General features: G+C 35.1%; 1 protein-coding gene across 2 annotated transcripts in view; it reads right to left on the minus strand.

Annotated features, from left to right (window-relative positions):
• The window catches only part of LOC121428471 (EVI5-like protein), a 91743-nt gene that overhangs the window by 56437 nt on the left and 17598 nt on the right, over window positions 1-17708 (minus strand). For both annotated transcript variants that reach the window (XM_041625099.1, XM_041625098.1), the window contains exons 5-11: window positions 17329-17403; window positions 14469-14594; window positions 13962-14105; window positions 12263-12352; window positions 10754-10851; window positions 9644-9704; window positions 9037-9261 (exon numbers count right to left, since the gene is read on the minus strand). In XM_041625099.1, the coding sequence (XP_041481033.1) occupies window positions 9037-9261; window positions 9644-9704; window positions 10754-10851; window positions 12263-12352; window positions 13962-14105; window positions 14469-14594; window positions 17329-17403 (819 nt within the window). The remainder of the gene's footprint in view (window positions 1-9036; window positions 9262-9643; window positions 9705-10753; window positions 10852-12262; window positions 12353-13961; window positions 14106-14468; window positions 14595-17328; window positions 17404-17708) is intronic.

Consider the following 17708-nt stretch of genomic DNA (forward strand, 5'->3'; position numbering starts at 1 on the left):
TTATTATTTTACTTTTGGTAGACTTGGTACATTAAAGTTTGGCATTCACTTGCTTCTGGTTAAAATGATAAATACTTTCACTTAAAGTCAAGCATAATCATTAATCCTAAGTGTAAGGTAATTGATTATCCTGTTCTTTTCTCTGGTTATATTTTATTTTCCTTCATTCTGATTTTTAATGGAAGAAAATAGTTTGTATGAATACTATGAAAAATGAGTGATGAGCTCCTATTTTGGTAGAAAAGTTTTAAGTAAATTGTTGTGCTGAAAATTCCTTATTGGCCATTTTGAAAAGATATGTGTTACTATAGTCATACATATATTTAATTCAATCTTATCACTCCCTCCCTTAAAAAAAGAAGAATGGAAATGAGAGGAAAAATACTGAAATAATAAAATATTTGTGGATATCATGATAAAAACTGCCACAAAAAAATGTCATTGAAAATTTTTCAATTTTTTGCTCGATTGCTTCACTCATTTTTTACTACATTGATATACAACATTCTCTATTTACACCATTAACCCCCTCCCCCCATTTTGTATTTCTCATTATGCCACTCTCATCTCCATTTTCTAACTTCTGCAAATTTGAAGCAGTTGTTTTCATTTTGTCTCTTCTCCCGAGCCTTGAACAAGCTATTGTTTTTTAATGAAAGGTGATTAAGTCAACATTTAAGAGGCCAACATGTATTCAGACAAGTCTGTACATAGCTGAACGCATTCAGAACATAAAAACCCCAACAAAAACATGTTCCACTTCCTTGGATGGATAAATAATCTTTTTGTATGTGTGGTAGCATTGGTATTTCCCTTTTGGTTGCATTACATGTATTCAATCGTTGTTAATAATTTCATGAGTAGACATAATTGTATCATGAAGGATAAACATATAGTTTAAATGGAAAAAAATTGATCACATTTCGAAAATGATAGTTTTGTCTGGTCTGAAATAGCTTGTTTGTTGGGTACTGACTTTAAAAGTTTGTTGAATGAAATAAATTACAATGGAGTTTACATGCATCTATCTTTGTCTATTTAAAACTGATGGAAAAGGTTAAAAGGATGATGAACTCTTTTTCAAAATTAACGCTCAACACCAAATAAATATCCTAATTAGAAAAAGAGCTGAAACCTAATATAATTTTGAACCTTATTGGCAAGTTTCCAAATAAATCACAGTGGAGAAATATTTGTAGTAGGGATGCCACTTGGAATTGATCAGAGGGCATGAAAATCACCTAGAATATAATATTCTGTACACAAAAATGCTAAAACTATGGCATGAATAAATTGCCAGGGCCTGAATTCAGGCTTTTGCCTGAAAACTGGCATCCCTGTTGTAGGTAAAATAATGTTGCTAGTGACATTATTACTTGAATATGCCATTCATCTAAAGACTTTTTGATTTTGACAAGTATGCATTCAAGTGATAAAAAGAAAATAAGAAATCTCTTTTCACTATGCAAATATTAAAACAAACATATAAATTTACATGTATGAGTAGGCCTACATTTATACAAACTCAACATCTAACCAAGATCATGATCTGCTAACCGTGCATTCCACTGTTTTCCACATATTTTCTACACTCAGATTTCAAGGAAAGCTATATAGATCAAATAATTCATAATATTTCAACAATGTAAAAACTGCGGTTTTAAAACTGACACAATTGGTGTTAATAGAGGACCACACCCTGAGGTGTTAAAATTACACCCTAGAGATTAAACATAACACCAGAGAGTGTAAATGTAACAACAAAAGGTGTTGTAATAACATCTATAAGTGTAAAACTAACACCACCAATTTAACACTGGTGTAAAATAACTGGTGTGGTCCTCTATGTACACCGGTTAACACCACAGTTTTTGCTGTGAAGAGATTTTGAGATCAAAAGGGTTAGGATATAAAAAAGGAACATCAGAGCCTGGAGGTTCTTGATAAAATCACCCTCATTTACATGAAGGCAGGCACATTGTTAATATACATCTCCAATAAATGAAAAATCAATGAAAGTGTACATGTACATGTACAGTGTATGTGTACTCAAAACCGGCATAGCCTTTTAATAATACATAGAAGCACCACAATACCCCCACCCTTGCTATCACCACTCATCAGATTCTTATTGATTTAGTGTACATCTAATTGACACCCTGCCTACATTTATTAACATCACAATACATTTCTTCAACGCCCAATTACTCGCTCTCACATTCAATAATTAAACAGTGCATTGGTGCACGACCAATATCACTTGGAAATAATACATGCTTTGTCTAGAGCAGCTCGTCTTCATGTGTACCCCCATGGAAAGCCGCAAAAACATTGAAAAAAAATTATGGCCATACTGAAATACTAACGGCATCACGGAGTGTAACACAAATGTTTGCAACTGATCAACTGCCTTGGATACCCAACTGCTAACTTGCTGCTAATCTCATTAATAACTTTCAGGGGAAAATAAAGAAATGGTTTTCTTCACCACTCAGGCATGGGGAAAGAACAAAAAATATAAATATAAACTAGCACATCAATGATGTGGACCTCATCCGGCATCTTGCAACAAAATTTAAGACAATTTTTCATTTCAGCCCAGTTGACACTGCAGTGAATTATACTGGTGACATAAGTTGAGGAAACAGAATTAAAATTGATGAAGAAATGACAGAGAAAAGTATTTTGTGATTTATAAATAAATTTTGTATAAATTAGTATAATTAACAGCACTGAGTTAATAGCTACTAGCTATAGATGTTGAAACGGACTTCAGAAAAACAGGCCCTTGACTGCACCACAGAGTTGCGCTTTTTCCATATTTTTATAGGTATGGCGGATAAAACATCAATTCTTGTCTTAATCTGGGAACAATAAACATCAGGCAGCTACGATCCTGACTCCTAAATTACATTCTCAATCTCATGCTTAAAAACACACACACCTAATGATCAATTAATTCAAATGCATTCCATACAAGCACAAACACAGATCAAACATTAAAAAAAATGTTCAGTGTTTACACTATTCAAGAACATGTAATTATCACAATATACTCCTTGCATACTTCAACATGTAAAGGACATTTTTCAACAGCAACATACCATGACAAGATGAAAAAAAAATCACAATAACAAATAAAGTCGAGAAATACTTCAAAATTCTAAAGGAATAAAATGGGAAAAATCATAGAAATAGTTTACCAAGGATATCGGAAATGTAAACAAACACATCAAATTCACATACTTCAGTTTAATAAAGTACCTGTGCATTTCTACAATAGGCCTGATCTACAATGTACTATAACACAAAAACGTATAAAAAGAAATGAAGATGTCTACACAATCAATTATCACACTAAACACTTGGGTAATAATTTCATTCAAGCTGATAAATTTCTTTTTATGGGTAATGGATGCAAGGTGTTTTTTTTCTTCAAAATATAAAAACAAGGATGGGCACATATTAAATACTTACATTATTATCAAATATGTGGGGTTTGTAAACGGAAAATCTATTGGACATTGAAGGGAGAAAAGTTGTGAGAATCAAGATTCAATTCATTTCATAGAAACTATAAAATGGACAGCTGTACTAAAAAAAATGAGACTTAAACGTACATTATTCCCACTCTCTATCAATTCCAACCACCATTCCCCCCTAAAAAAAATTGTACACTACTTTTAAAAAATGTTGCAGTGAAATCTGAAATCTTTTCTACTTCACATATCTTCTTTCATGTATGTTATAAAATGAAGCTTTAAAAACCAATTAACAAAAAAAATAATAAAATTAATAAATAAATGGAAAAAATAATGAATAAATTAATAAATAAATAAATCACACAGATATCCACTTAAGCCACATCTCTCTCTTCTTATTTAAATGAAAAAAAAAAGAGATACAAATTCTCCCTAAAATTGTCTATCAATTCTCCTATGGGAATAAAAAAAAGTAAGAATTTCCAAGTCTATTGGGAATTCATGTATTCCTGAATTCAAAATTTTAATCTATTTTACAGTGTATGCAGTTATGTATACTTGACTTGACACACAGGATCATATAATCATTTATTTGTTGAATTCTATGCAAATAATTTCACACAATGCACAGAGAGGGGTCAATGGAGTCATACTACTATGAAGTTCCAGATGAACTATTTCAATAATTGCAGGATATTATTTCATTAATCAACTGATTGGTCACAATCAAAGGATTTTAGACCATTGGCAATGACTTGTTTACCTGTTTGCTAGAAAGAGCTCGGAAATTGTTTGTTTTTTCAGTTTTCAAGAGTAATTTGTGTCTGGATTATACACTTATTGTTTGTCACTAATAAACAGTTCATCAACAGGTCATTTACGAGTGGAGAAATAAAAAAAAGAATCATATTTCTAGAAATGATTAATATTTCCATAAATTAGAAATATATCACAAATAGTGAATTGTTTTTTTTTTTGCAGGGGATAGAATACACTGGAAATATTTCATGTACTCATAAAATTCAGCATATTAATATAAAAATGAGCGAAGAATAGTAATTATTTTTTTTTAAATTGGTCTTTATGCTTATTATTTTCGGCAAATAACGTTAAAAGAAAAATGTGTTTATTGTCAAAATTATATTGTCAACATTACTTTGAGGACATCATGTTTCATATCTAACAGCACAATACAATATTCATCTTACATTTGGGGGTGGAAATAATCCCCACTCTCTTGTGATTGATCAACACAGTCTGTATACATGTACACGAATCCCCTTCCTTATTTTTTTTCAGGAATAAGCTTGATCACATTGCAGATATAGCTACATAGTTATAGTTTTTCATGTGAATTAAGTAAATATTTGATTGAAGTATTGGAAAAACTAATAGCTCTAACATCTAAAAAAATCATGATAAAGGAGGGGTTGAATGACTGACAAGGATGAAATGATAATCAAATACATCTAAAATGGAAATAGATTTAAACAAAATACAGACAGAATGTTTGCTCAACTTTATGAAACAGCTATTTCAAACTGAAGTGTGTTTCTTCCAATTAACAAAAAATAATTCTGTTAAGTTGTGATCCATACAGGCTAATCATAATATCACTTTTCTTTTGGCCATACTGCTTTTGAAATTTTTATATCAAATGGTGATGATATAGAACACACAATTAAAACAAGACAAATTTCACATTGCACATTAGAATGGGAACATGACAAAGAAGAAATGTACATAAATTTGTGTTAATATGGAGGGAAAATACTTAATGCAAATTAGAGGCATCAAAGATGGATGTCAAGAGAGGAATTAATGGTAGAATAAGTTGTCTACAAAAAAGAAGAGATCTGCTCTAAAAATAATACATATATAGTTTTTCAAGGGACAAAATGATTTCAACCCTTTCATTTCATTTTGAAATTTCAAAACAAAACATGAAAACACCCTATACTTGCTTCACACACCCCACTCATGGCGCAGGTCCATTCTTTATTATTTAAAGTGTATGTGCAAGATTATTGTCACATTTTACAAAATAAGAAAGATATGTTAATAAAAAATATATCAAAATGTTCACTGAATAAAAAAGAGAAAGGTATTAAATATTGACAATTAAAAAATCTAGAGAAAAAGAAAGTGTGAAAAAAAGAGATCAAGTAAAAAACTATTCTGCTCCAGCTTACCATGAAGCTAGATTTAAGCTTTTTTTTATAGTCAGATCAAACAAGAAAACTGAGGTAGATCATTTTGTTGCTATGCTCGAAAACTACACGTAATTGAGGAGATTTTTTAATGAAAATGTGACGAAAATAGAGAGGATATGGAGGATTTTTCACATGTAAATTTAAAGTTTTGTGAAAACAGACCCCAGAATAACATGTTGCACTGTGAGAAAATATTAGGGTTTAAAAAAAGTCTTGTAGCAGTATCATGGATTGCTGGGCAAAGACAAAATAATATTGGAGCACCCTGAGTGATTTCAAGTTCGGTGTTCACCTTTTGGTGTTTAACTTGTGGTATCAGTGTAGGGTCAATGCATACTTTGGCAAATCACCAACATTGAAGTAAGACAGGTCTTGGAATAAGTCTCACTTTGGATCAGTTTAAGTAAACTAAGATTAGGTGTTAAAGCTATGGAAGGAAATATAAATTGTGCTTCCAACTTTTACACCAGTACCAACACCAAACTTGCAATCACCCAACGTCACGGTGGACTGACCTTCAACATTTTATCATTTATATCTAAAAATTACCCGATCAATAATGATCACCATCGAGTCTGGACAGATATGGCGACGTGGCTAGCTAGCACCATTGGCAGTGCTGGCGTTGTAACCTACATGGGCTTTGTGATCACTTGGGGCTAGTAACTTCAATATGCAATTTAATAGACATTTAATTGTTGTACATATATCATACTGCTTTATGCACTTGACTTGCTAAAATGCTTTAAATTACCTCTACCTAATACTGAAATGCAAACTACATGTACTGCTTGCCATTGTTACCAAATTTGTCACACACAATTTGTTAGATCATGTCATGCACAAACATTTCAAGTTAGAATGTTAGTAAAGAAACAATTGTGGTTAATTAAAAGATATCTGTATTATATTAATCAAAGAAAATAGTTGATTACGTGTTTGGAAAATGCTATTGTCTATTCTGCAGTCATTCACATTGCTACAGGTTAGTTCCAACATGCATTACCATAGTTGTTTAATCAAGTTAATATATTTAAGATTAACAAGCAATATCATTTTGAAATTGATGTATCAGAGAAAACAAACATTTTAACAAAATATGACATGATCATGAATAAGACTACCATTGTAACAACATGGAAAGTCAGGTACTGGTGTATTTTTTTTTTTTTTTTGATTGATTGGCCGATATGGCCTTTTATTTCATCCAACAAATAACCTGCTAAAAGGAAAATCTAAAGGAGCAAACAAAAGTTCCTTGAAAGATGGTTTGCAGCCACTTTTTAGTACACAGGTGCTGCGGCAGATTTGATTGGATGAAAGACTCTTAGAATACAACCCGTGTATAAAGACCAACTTCATTATAGCGAGCAACACGGCCTGGATACTGCAACCTGTTGCCTTTCAACAGGGGGTCACCCTTCAGAAGACGGTGACATTGTGGAGTCCTTTACACGCATAGGGGAAGGCGGGGTAAGTTGAGCATAGGGGCAAGTTGAGCCACCAGCCCCAGGCCAATAATGAATGAGTCAGACATTGTGGTGGTGTCATGTATTGATGACCCATAGCATAACCCCTAACCCCACCACATTGTTTCCAACTTTGAAACAAAAAGTAGTTTTTTAGAGGGAAAAATATGAATTTCAGCCAAAAAAGTAAAAAAGAGTGTGAAATAGATAAGTGCTTTATAAACACACACGTCTTTAAATATAATAAAGACATGATAACAACATTATTAGTCCAGGTATGGATCTTCATTCTTGTCATAGTCTTTTATATGATGGATGCATAATAAATGTGTCGATACAAAATTATCGCACTAAGTTTGGACTGGGGTAAGTTGAGCCAAACAGCATGGGGCAAGTTGAGCCATGGTAATTCCTATGGTAATGTATCTTAAAAAGCAAACAAACCATAAAAATCAATTGAAATGCAGGCTGAAAGGAGCAAATTTACATGACTGCTCCTTTCCTTTTACAGGATGTCAGTATTTATAGAGAATTAGCAAGTGAAAAGACTTTTAGAAAAATTGACATGCTGGTTCTCCCCCCATACATTTTGTACATAATTTTTGTGGCTCAACTTACCCCAGAAGGTGGCTCAAACTTACCCCATATATGGGGCAAGTTGAGCCATTTGACATCGTTTTTTTCAAAGGTCACGATGACTTTCAGTGTGGGGATAGAAAGTTATATATAGGTGGAAAATATTTCAGAAGAATTGAATTTCAAGGCAAGGTACTTATTTCGAAAAGATTATTAATCATATCAATTCTAACATGCAAAAAGCAAAAACTGTCACAACTTACCCCGCCTTCCCCTACATGTAGGTCTATGGTAGTCATTTACAAAGGTGTACATAGTACCAGAAAATCTATGGTTTTGATTATTGGTAACCATATGTATCAGCCCTGTCTTAATATGTTGCTTATCTGTGACAGATTTTAGGTCTTTATGCTTTATTTGCGGAGAACTGTAATCATCATTCCCTGACAGTGTTTATTAATATGAGTACCAAAATGCTAATAACACACCAATGGTTATCAGGTTTTTTTTCAAATCTGGCTACAAATAGTCAAACAACTGATTAAAACCACGATTTGACTTTGTACACCTTTGAAATACACTACATGGGTCAATGATTTGATGGTAGATCATGCAATTATCCTCACTGCAATATGATCTTTAACAGTAGAGGGCAGGCTTTCATTCAGCAATGGACAGACAAAGGCACAAAAATTATCCATTTGTCTTCTGGATCGAGTTTGAGGAAAAACATTTGTTGAAATTTTCTTGATATTTTCCTTTATTTCTGCTTTTTTCCCAAGCAGCACTGAAGATACATTTCAATTTAATAGTCTAGTAAATTAGTAGGCCTGAAGGAAAAATCCAAGTAGAAAATATATTCATTTTTATTCTATGAATATCCACAGATGTATACATAGGGCTCAGTCAGACAATGAGTACAAAAATAATAATTTAGCAGCCAATCGAAAGAATGCAAAACAAATTATTTTCCTGAAAGACGTTTTTTGAAAGTCTGAACACAGTTAAGAAAACCTGAACAAAATCTGAGTTCAGTTGGGTATTAAACACTTATAGATTCTCCCCTGAGGAGAGAAATAAACTCAAATTGTCAACTCCACCATCATTTTTGCTCATATGCTGCCCTGTACAACTTGAAGATGTGTCGCCCTCTACAGTTGGTTGAACATCACATTTCAGTCAGGATAACTATTGAACTCTTTATCAGGTGTGCTGAGTAAGTCTAGCCAGACAAACCCTGCCATCAACAGAAGCAGCCACCACAGTGAACACATCAACAAAAACCAAGTGTCCTACCTTTTCTCTGAGGTCGTTGATGACAGTCTGGGCCCCTTCAAGGTCCTTGGCGACGGCGTTACGGTCGTTTCGTGTCTGCTCCAGCTCCCGACGGATGGCATAGACCTCCTCGGCCTCCATGGCCCAGGAGAGCTGACCCTGGATGAGTTTGTCGGCGAGCTGCTCATTCTCTTTTTCAAGGTTCTGGATCCTTTGATGGAGGAGTCGGTTTTCCGTGCGTAGTCTCTGAATAGTACAGAATGGAGTATAATAAATAGTGATGATAAATACCAACATTATTACCCCCACAAACACCACTATCATCAATATTCATCATCATCATTATCATCACCATCATCATTATCACCATAATCATCACCTCATCATCACTGTCGCTACTATCATCATCATCATCCTCTTCATCCTCATCATCATCACAACCATCACCATCATCATCATCGCCATTATCATCATCATCATCATAACCATCATCATCATCGCTTATTATCATCATCATTGTTGCCATCAGCATCAAAGATGATGACTGGAAAATAAATAGAACAGACATTTCTTATTGTCTGTCCAACTTTTAAAAAGCCATAACCATCCTCTTAACTCACAAACTCACCCTCATTTCAATCTGTTCTTCAGTCTCCTTTTCTTTGAATGTAAAGTAGTCTTTTTCTAGCCTGGAGTGCAAGTAAAACAAAAGAATATTGAATAATATAAAAAAAATCCTGGGCCAGTGTTACTGTTCTGCTTTTAGTCTCAAAAGTGGTCCAAAGTTGTGCAGACAAACTTATGACATAATCATCCATTATGATGCCATGCCTCATGTTACAACATGTTACATGAATGATTTGATCATGACATCATTAGTCACATTGAATTGCGTTGTGAATGTGTCCATGCAACTCTGTTTTGATTGTGCAAAATTATATCACTTGAAACCAATTTTCTGAAAGAAAATTTGATAAGAGAGACATCAGCTTGACAATCAATTACTAAGCCTATGTAACAGGGTCTTGATACCCTATTGATATTTTAGGAAAATGGTGCTCAGCTTTACTGCTGAAATTTGTTACACCATGCATGAATGGAATATTGCCACAGGTCTACACCCACTATGTCTACTTTCTGATTGGATTTCATTCCACGTAGTCAGGAGGAGGGGGGGGGGGGGAAGGGTGGGGGCATCATGGCGCGATATTTCCGAAAAGCAAAAAGATAGTGCCACAAAATTTTATTACCTTTTCTTTGAAGTCTCGTGCAACTTTTGATACCAAATTCGTGACGCATGGGTGTCAATTTGCGATGCCACATGACCTTTCACGAGGTAATGTCATGCTGAAAATTGCTCATTTTATACATTGTGTAAGTCAAACATTTTTCATTCTAATTGGTCTCCTTAATTAATTTAGGGTTTATTTTAGTTGTTAAATGGTCTGTAATGATTTCCAATGAAAAACAAGTGATGAAAAAATAAAATATAAGGAATTTAAAATAAAGGAAATACATAAGGAAAAAATTTGGCTTTTGCAATTTTTCTTTTTGGATACCTTTAAATTAGATTACAAAGATGACATCTGGAAAAAAATAAATATTTGAGGTAAAATTGGGTGTTAAATATGCAAACAATGCTTTTCATGAATACATTTGCATACTTCATTCATGATAAATAAATAAAAAAATTTGGGGAAACTGCCTGAACAAGCCTTAATAATCTAAAACACCTCACCTTTTCATCTTCTTTGCATTATATTTAATGAGGTAGGAAGACTGAAGGAGATGCTCGGGTTCATCTTCATGGATCTTAGGAGCGTGTTTCTGGATGAACTGAAACAGAATATTAAACAGAAAGACAAATTTTAGCATTGATAGCATTCATCTTATTTCACTCTTATTAATAATAGATAAATAAATCAATTGATTGAATGGGAAATACACCACCATCCTCATATAAAATTGTTCAAATACAGTGTGCATCAAAATAAACGCAACCAGATTTAATTTTAACTTTGTGAAAATTGTGCTGACTTTAGAGTAAAATGAATAGTTACATATTAAACCTACATATCTCCTCTTTTTAAGGATATCTTATCTATTAATACATGGTCAAGGGTGGCCAAGTAATCATTCTTTTTGAACAATAAGACAAAATGGACTTGGGACCAGTTCCAGGAAGTGTTATTATAAATCCTTTTGTATCATGACGTGGAGTGGCCATCGCAATCTCTGGAACTGACTTGCTGTAACTTTTTTCTTTGGGGTTATTTCAAGAGCAAAGTGTTCACTACCCCTCCACCTGACATTGCTACTTTCCGACAAAGAATCATTCATGAGTTTGATGCTCTACGCCATCAGGGCCAAATGGTTCACAGAGCTGTGCGGGAGATTGAGAAACAAGCTAATCTCTGTTTAGAAAGGAAAGGGGGCTATGTTGAGGGACGTGGGATGTAATATTTAGAGAGAGAGATAGAGACATCCTAAAGAACACAATGGAAAATTGTGATTGTTAATTCCCAGGGGCTGATCAAAGGGTTTTCCAAAAAGGGGGCACCTTTTTCCCATGAAAATTTGACATGCAAAAAAAAAAAAAAAAACACATCTCACTTTTAAAAGGAGAGGGGGAACAATTGGCATATTTACATAATAATTTTGATTATGGCTCCCAAAAGGGGGGCACAAGCTGGATATGCCCCCGTTGATCCGCCAGTGTTAATTTCATTATTCTATTTCATTAAGTAAATTTCTAATAAGATGTCATGATTCTTGCAGTGTCTAAAACTTGACCCCCAAGTCCACTTTGTCCCATTTTCCAAAAAGAATGATTACTCAGCCATCCATGACGATGCATGAATAAATCAATACCTCTAGAAAGAGGAGATATGTGGCTCTAATATGTAACTACTCATTTTACTGTAAAGTCAGAATAATTTTCACAAATTTGAAATGAAATCTGGTTGCGTTTATTTTTGATACACACTGTATATTCAAGTGACCAGTGTGTATCAAAATAAATGCAACTTTAACTTGAGTTAAAGTGGTCTGATGGTCTGAATGCACAGCCTACAATTACTTGTGTACAGAAGGCTTAATTGAAGCAGCAAGTATTATATGTGCTGGGCTTGTATGAAGACCCAATTCTTAATCAAGCTTTCCATCCAATTCTGTACCTGCTGGCTACACTTGAGTGGCCTTTATACACAGGTTGCAGGGCTGACATGACGTTAGAATAAAATCTTACCCTTAACATCTCCTCCATGTCTAGTCTTAGAAGGTCTTCACAGTTCAGCTGAAGGATAGCGGCTCCTATCCTAAAGATGGCTTCCATACCCTATGAAAAAAAATAGAAGAAAATATGCAGTTATTTTCAGGTCTAAAGTTGAATGACAGCAGTTCCTATCCTAAACATGGATTCCATATCCTATGATGAAAGAAAATAAGAAGAAATTGTTAACATTTGGTCTCAGGTCCAAATAATTGAGCAGAAACTATGTAGCATTTATCCTAAAAATTGTTTATATTCCAAATGAAAAAAAATAATTCAGTTAGTTTCAGGTTTAAGTCGTTGAGTTGAATGATAGAATATCCTATTCTAAATATGGCTTCCACAGCCTGCGAGAAAAAATAAAAAGAAATGGCTCTAATTTTATTTCAAGTTTACAAAGTTGAGCTTAAGGATAGTGGCATCTATCTTAATATCTAAAGTTCCTATCTCTTAACTTCACAAATTGATATCAATCCCAATATGAAATTGTAGCCATAAAGACCCAATGGATGCAAATACAAAGGCTGTGCTATGTGTCAAGTTCTGGCCAAATATCTGAAAGTGATGTGTACATGTGGATGATGGGCACTGAAGAAGCGGAAGATCATTATTCTTTTTATGGTAAATCTTACCAAAGATCATAGAACAAATTTGTATGATTGATTGCATTGACTACAAATGAAATATACCATTAAGCACATAAGCCTTGTGTAGCAAGGCCCTGGTTGCATTATTGCATGTTTATCTTATCCTTGAAAGTAATGTTAACAACTCTTGAGAGGATTCCTCCAACATCACTGGCTTATTGGATCATTCTATACAAATCTATTGCAAGAAAAAGCATTCTTTTGGTTGACCTTTTAAGCCTTTGACATAACATGACCAAATGAAAAGGGTGAAAAGTATTGACACAACTGATCTGTCCAGAGTACACCATGTGTTTATATACATTTCACTAGATGCAAACTGTTCATGGTATATGACATCCAACATAAGACGTGCGTTACTAGGGGATGCAATCATTTGTTCCCATAAATCGAGTCATGTAACTTTGACACTGACCTACAGTTGGTGGAAGCATAAAGCCTGGCTCACACCTTTGCGTTTTAAGCTGTGTATTGATGCGTTAGACGAAAGTAGCAAGACTCAGCCTGAAACAGCATTCCATGCAGCAAAATATCTGGTTGCATATTTTAGGTTCGGACCAGTAAAAAATGGAAAAACTAGTGATCTACTGGTCTGACATGAACTGGTTTGACCAGGAGAAAAAAAGGGCTAGTGTGGAGCCCTGAGTAAGACGCAAACTAAGGCAAGGTAATTCTAGGTAAATCAAGCAATAATGCTGAATTAATGCCTGTATAAACCACTAGCTGTTACTCGTTGTTGCTTGTCCTCGCATGTCCTTGCTTGCATTTACTTGCAATTCGTCTTGGTTTGTAGACAATCATCTTGGCTCGTACGGTATTGGTTGCGTTCAGTTGCAGATGTCTGAAAATATTTAAACTACCAAGCTAGAATGCAAGGCCTCTACATTAACCTGCATAATGACCTTTTTAATCTGCTCGTTTTGTTGCGATGTGTTGCCTGTGGCTGGAATTGTCTGCATTCAGGCAATCTGCAGCTGACTGCAAGTTGAAAACACAAAGATGTGAGCCAGGAAATACAAAGGACTTACTTCTGAGATAAATAGATCCATGATCCTCATTGAGAGGGAGATTGGCAAGCAGACAGCAAAGAGTGTTAAAAACCATGACGACGCGTACATCGATGTATGGAAGCCCTGCGCCGTAAAATGTTTGTAAAGCTCAGGTAATAGGTCCTGTCAAAGCGAAAAAAGGGGGAATTTCAAAGATAAAAGTTTTCTATATGAGTATAAACAATTGAATTGATATTCATATATTTCAAACAATTCACTGAAAATTATATGTGGGAATAATAACAAACAAACCTAGTCTTCATGTGTCAAATTAACCTACAGCAGCATGTTTGCAACAACAACAAATATATTATTTTGTTCCAAAACATTTCCTCCATGAAACAAATGATGCACAGGTTTGTTTGTGCATCAGTAGGACTAGTGAGCACACAGTTAATTATGGAAACAAGTCTAAACACTTAACAGTTCCATGTACTCACAAAACCTACCCAAGCATGCCCATGTGGGTATTATTTGTATACTTACCTGAATCATACACTCAAACTGGAACATACAGAGACCTAGATGGGCCATGTTTGGCTTGAAGAGTTCCCTCATACCATAGTCCTGCATCAGTTTGACAAGAACACAGAAAGCCTCTTCCTCTGGCATCTAGGAAAGAAACAGAGAATATTCTAAGAGGTACACTCGAACTAAAAATACAGAGACCTAGGTGGATCATGTTTAGTTTGAAAAGCTCCCGTATCCCACAGTCCTGCATCAGTTTGATTAGGACACAGAAAGCCTCTTCCTTAAGCATCTAGGAAAGAAACGAAGATTATAAGAACACTCAAACTAAAAATACAGAGCCCGAGATGGGCCAGGTTTGGCTTGATGATTTCCCTCATCCCAAGGTCCTGCATCAGTTTAACTTGTAAACAAAAAGCCTTGTCTTCTGGTATCTAGTAGTGACGATTTTTAACAGTAAATTAGTGGCAGCAATTGTACCAAGTACATTTTAATTTCCCACTGATCAAAGTCTGTGATGAAGTGACATCAAAAAAATTTACTTTCAGTGCACATGTGCTATTTCAGTGCACACGTTGCTATGCAAATGCCGATAAATGCCACTTATTAAGGTGTACTTTTTATCGTGAATTTCATACCTAAATCTGTTGAACGAGTCTACTAAACATCAAGTGAAGAATAAAGGAATTTGCTCAGTACTAAAATATGGCAAAATGTGCTGTAGTTGGTGGCAAGATATCGCAGAGAACCATTACATCACAACAAATTGCATAATTGGATGAAATAAGATCATAATAAAATTTCTGATTGTGTTACTGATTTGGTGATTTCTCACTCAGTTATTGTGCGGCTGATTGTCCAGAGTAAAACAGTTTCTAAAACCTCCTCAGGTTTTTCTTTTTACAATTTAAGGTTTATGTGGACTTCCCCTTTACTATACTCTGCCATCCTGAAAGTATGAAAGTAAAGAAGCCACCATGTCAAGGATATCCTCTGACAGTGTAGTGGGATGATCACCATGGCGAAAACTTATTCTAGACTATAAACCAAATCTATTCCGTTATTTCCAAAATTCCATTGACATGATGTACGAGCGTTTAGTTTGAAATTGGTTTCGCTGCGACGAAAACCGATGTGAGACCAACCAAATCTAATAGATTTTTTCCAATGACATATGAATGGTTGGTCTCGAGTCAGTTTCACTGTGGTGAAAATCGATTCCTGGGGCCCGTTTCACAAAGGACTTGCAACTGTTGTAACTTTGTCATAATGGCAACTACCATGGTAACAAGACTCAGCAGCCAATCAGAATCGAGGTTTTCATGGTAGTTGCCATAATGGAAAAGTTACAACAGTTACAAGTCTTTTATGACTGGGCCCAAGACTAACAAACTCTATTACGTTATGTACAATGGCACACAAGCAGTTGGTTTTAAGTCAGTTTCACCACGGTCAAAATCGATTCCAGACAAAAAAGATCTACTGTAAATTCAGTAATATTTGCGGTACATTAATTTTGACGGATTTCTCTGCAAGATCAGCGTGCACGAATTTAAATACACACAAATTTATGAGCATATATGTTAATGCAAGTAACCAGGGTTCAATTGCATGTATCCTTTTGGCAAGGAGACTGTAACGTTTGACCTATAGAGGGCAACATTTAAACAAGCAAGCTTCAATACTTCATCATCGTACCGTCTACCGTGCGAGGATTGGTTTTTCAATGCTATCATTTTTTTTTATACAATACTTGAATTATGATGTTGCTTGAAATATAAGTTGCTTTGCTGTTTGATTGGTGTTTAGGTCTGTTTGACACATCTGATGTTTGTATAATATCTGGCCTCAGTTTCCATGAAAACATCTTGTCAATCGCCCAGGTGGGTCGATTGATCCCTGCACTTTGAATAGCGGTAATCCTCCCAGCCTCTACCCGGCACTCGGCCCCAAACCATACTGGGCCAGTACCGTTGTCTGCCCCCACAAAGAGAAGTCATGCTAAATGTCACAAGTGTTAATGATCGGAACAAAATAATGCTGAATTATGCCACTGCAGAGCTTGAATATCACCAGAAAATACAATTTTCTTTCCTGAAATGTTAATTAAAACAAGCCAGAAATGGGGAAGAAGGAAGTGACTTCGTCAGTCTGGGGTGTACAGTGCGAATTCAAGAACCTGTGAATACGTTTTCAAGCCACCTTGAGTGAAACAGCATTTACAGTATTACGTTATTTCCGATGACATATGAGCAGTTGATTTGGAGTCAGTTTCACTGAGGTCAAAACCGATTCCAGACTGACCAACTTTATTATGATGGTGGGCCCCAAGTCTGCGCACCTAACAATTTGAGTTAAGATTGAACATAAACTTCTCTGTATTTCACAAAATCTCTTGGTTAATAGTGTTCCTTATATTATCAAAAGTAAGTGTATCAAATTTCTCATTAAAAAGTGAAAGGAAATATAGGATTTTCTTGAAAAAACCTCGGGCAGTCATTTTCAGATTGAAAAAAAAAAATGGTACCCCATGTCTGCGCACTCATTCACTTTGCACATGATTCTGGGATTTTGATGAAAAATGCTGCATTTTGAGGCCGTCACATGAAATGCCCTGAATTCATTCTTTTTCCACCATTTTGAGTCGGATTTTTTTATGAATACCTGTCTATGTAGTGCATGTGTAAAATTCGTGCTCGTTGCGTATCTTCTGTAACTAAAATCGCACAGATGACGCGGGTGCGCAGACTTGGCAGACCGCCCAGACATGGGGGAACTGACCATACTTTGTTTCCATTGACATACAAGCTGTGGATTTGGAATCAATTTCACTGGTACGACTGTAGCTTTGATTTGACGGAGCTTTGATAAATCTTACCTGCATAAGAAGAAGACCAACAATAAAGGCACTTCCTTGACAATATCCAACCTCTCTGTCATGCAACGAGTAAGCCTGCATGAAGATGAAAGAATACATTAAAGTGGAAAATAATCTAACTCCAGAACGTCATAGAAGGTTTGGTAATCATATACATGTATGCCACTTTGTAACAATCACATCAAGGCACGGATGGCAGCGCTACATGTAAATCGTATTATTTCAGTTAATTTGAAGCTCAAATAAAAAAGTACTTTTCAATTCACATTTTCATGAAAGAGCAAAATGCCATTTGATCCAAAATCAGATTGAGGACCAGTCATATGGTGTGCGCTTGCCTCAAGACCATCTGCTTGTATGGCAAGAGCATTCAAATGTGC

This window comes from Lytechinus variegatus, chromosome 15 (genome assembly GCF_018143015.1).
Source record: "Lytechinus variegatus isolate NC3 chromosome 15, Lvar_3.0, whole genome shotgun sequence".
NCBI lineage: Eukaryota > Metazoa > Echinodermata > Echinoidea > Temnopleuroida > Toxopneustidae > Lytechinus > Lytechinus variegatus.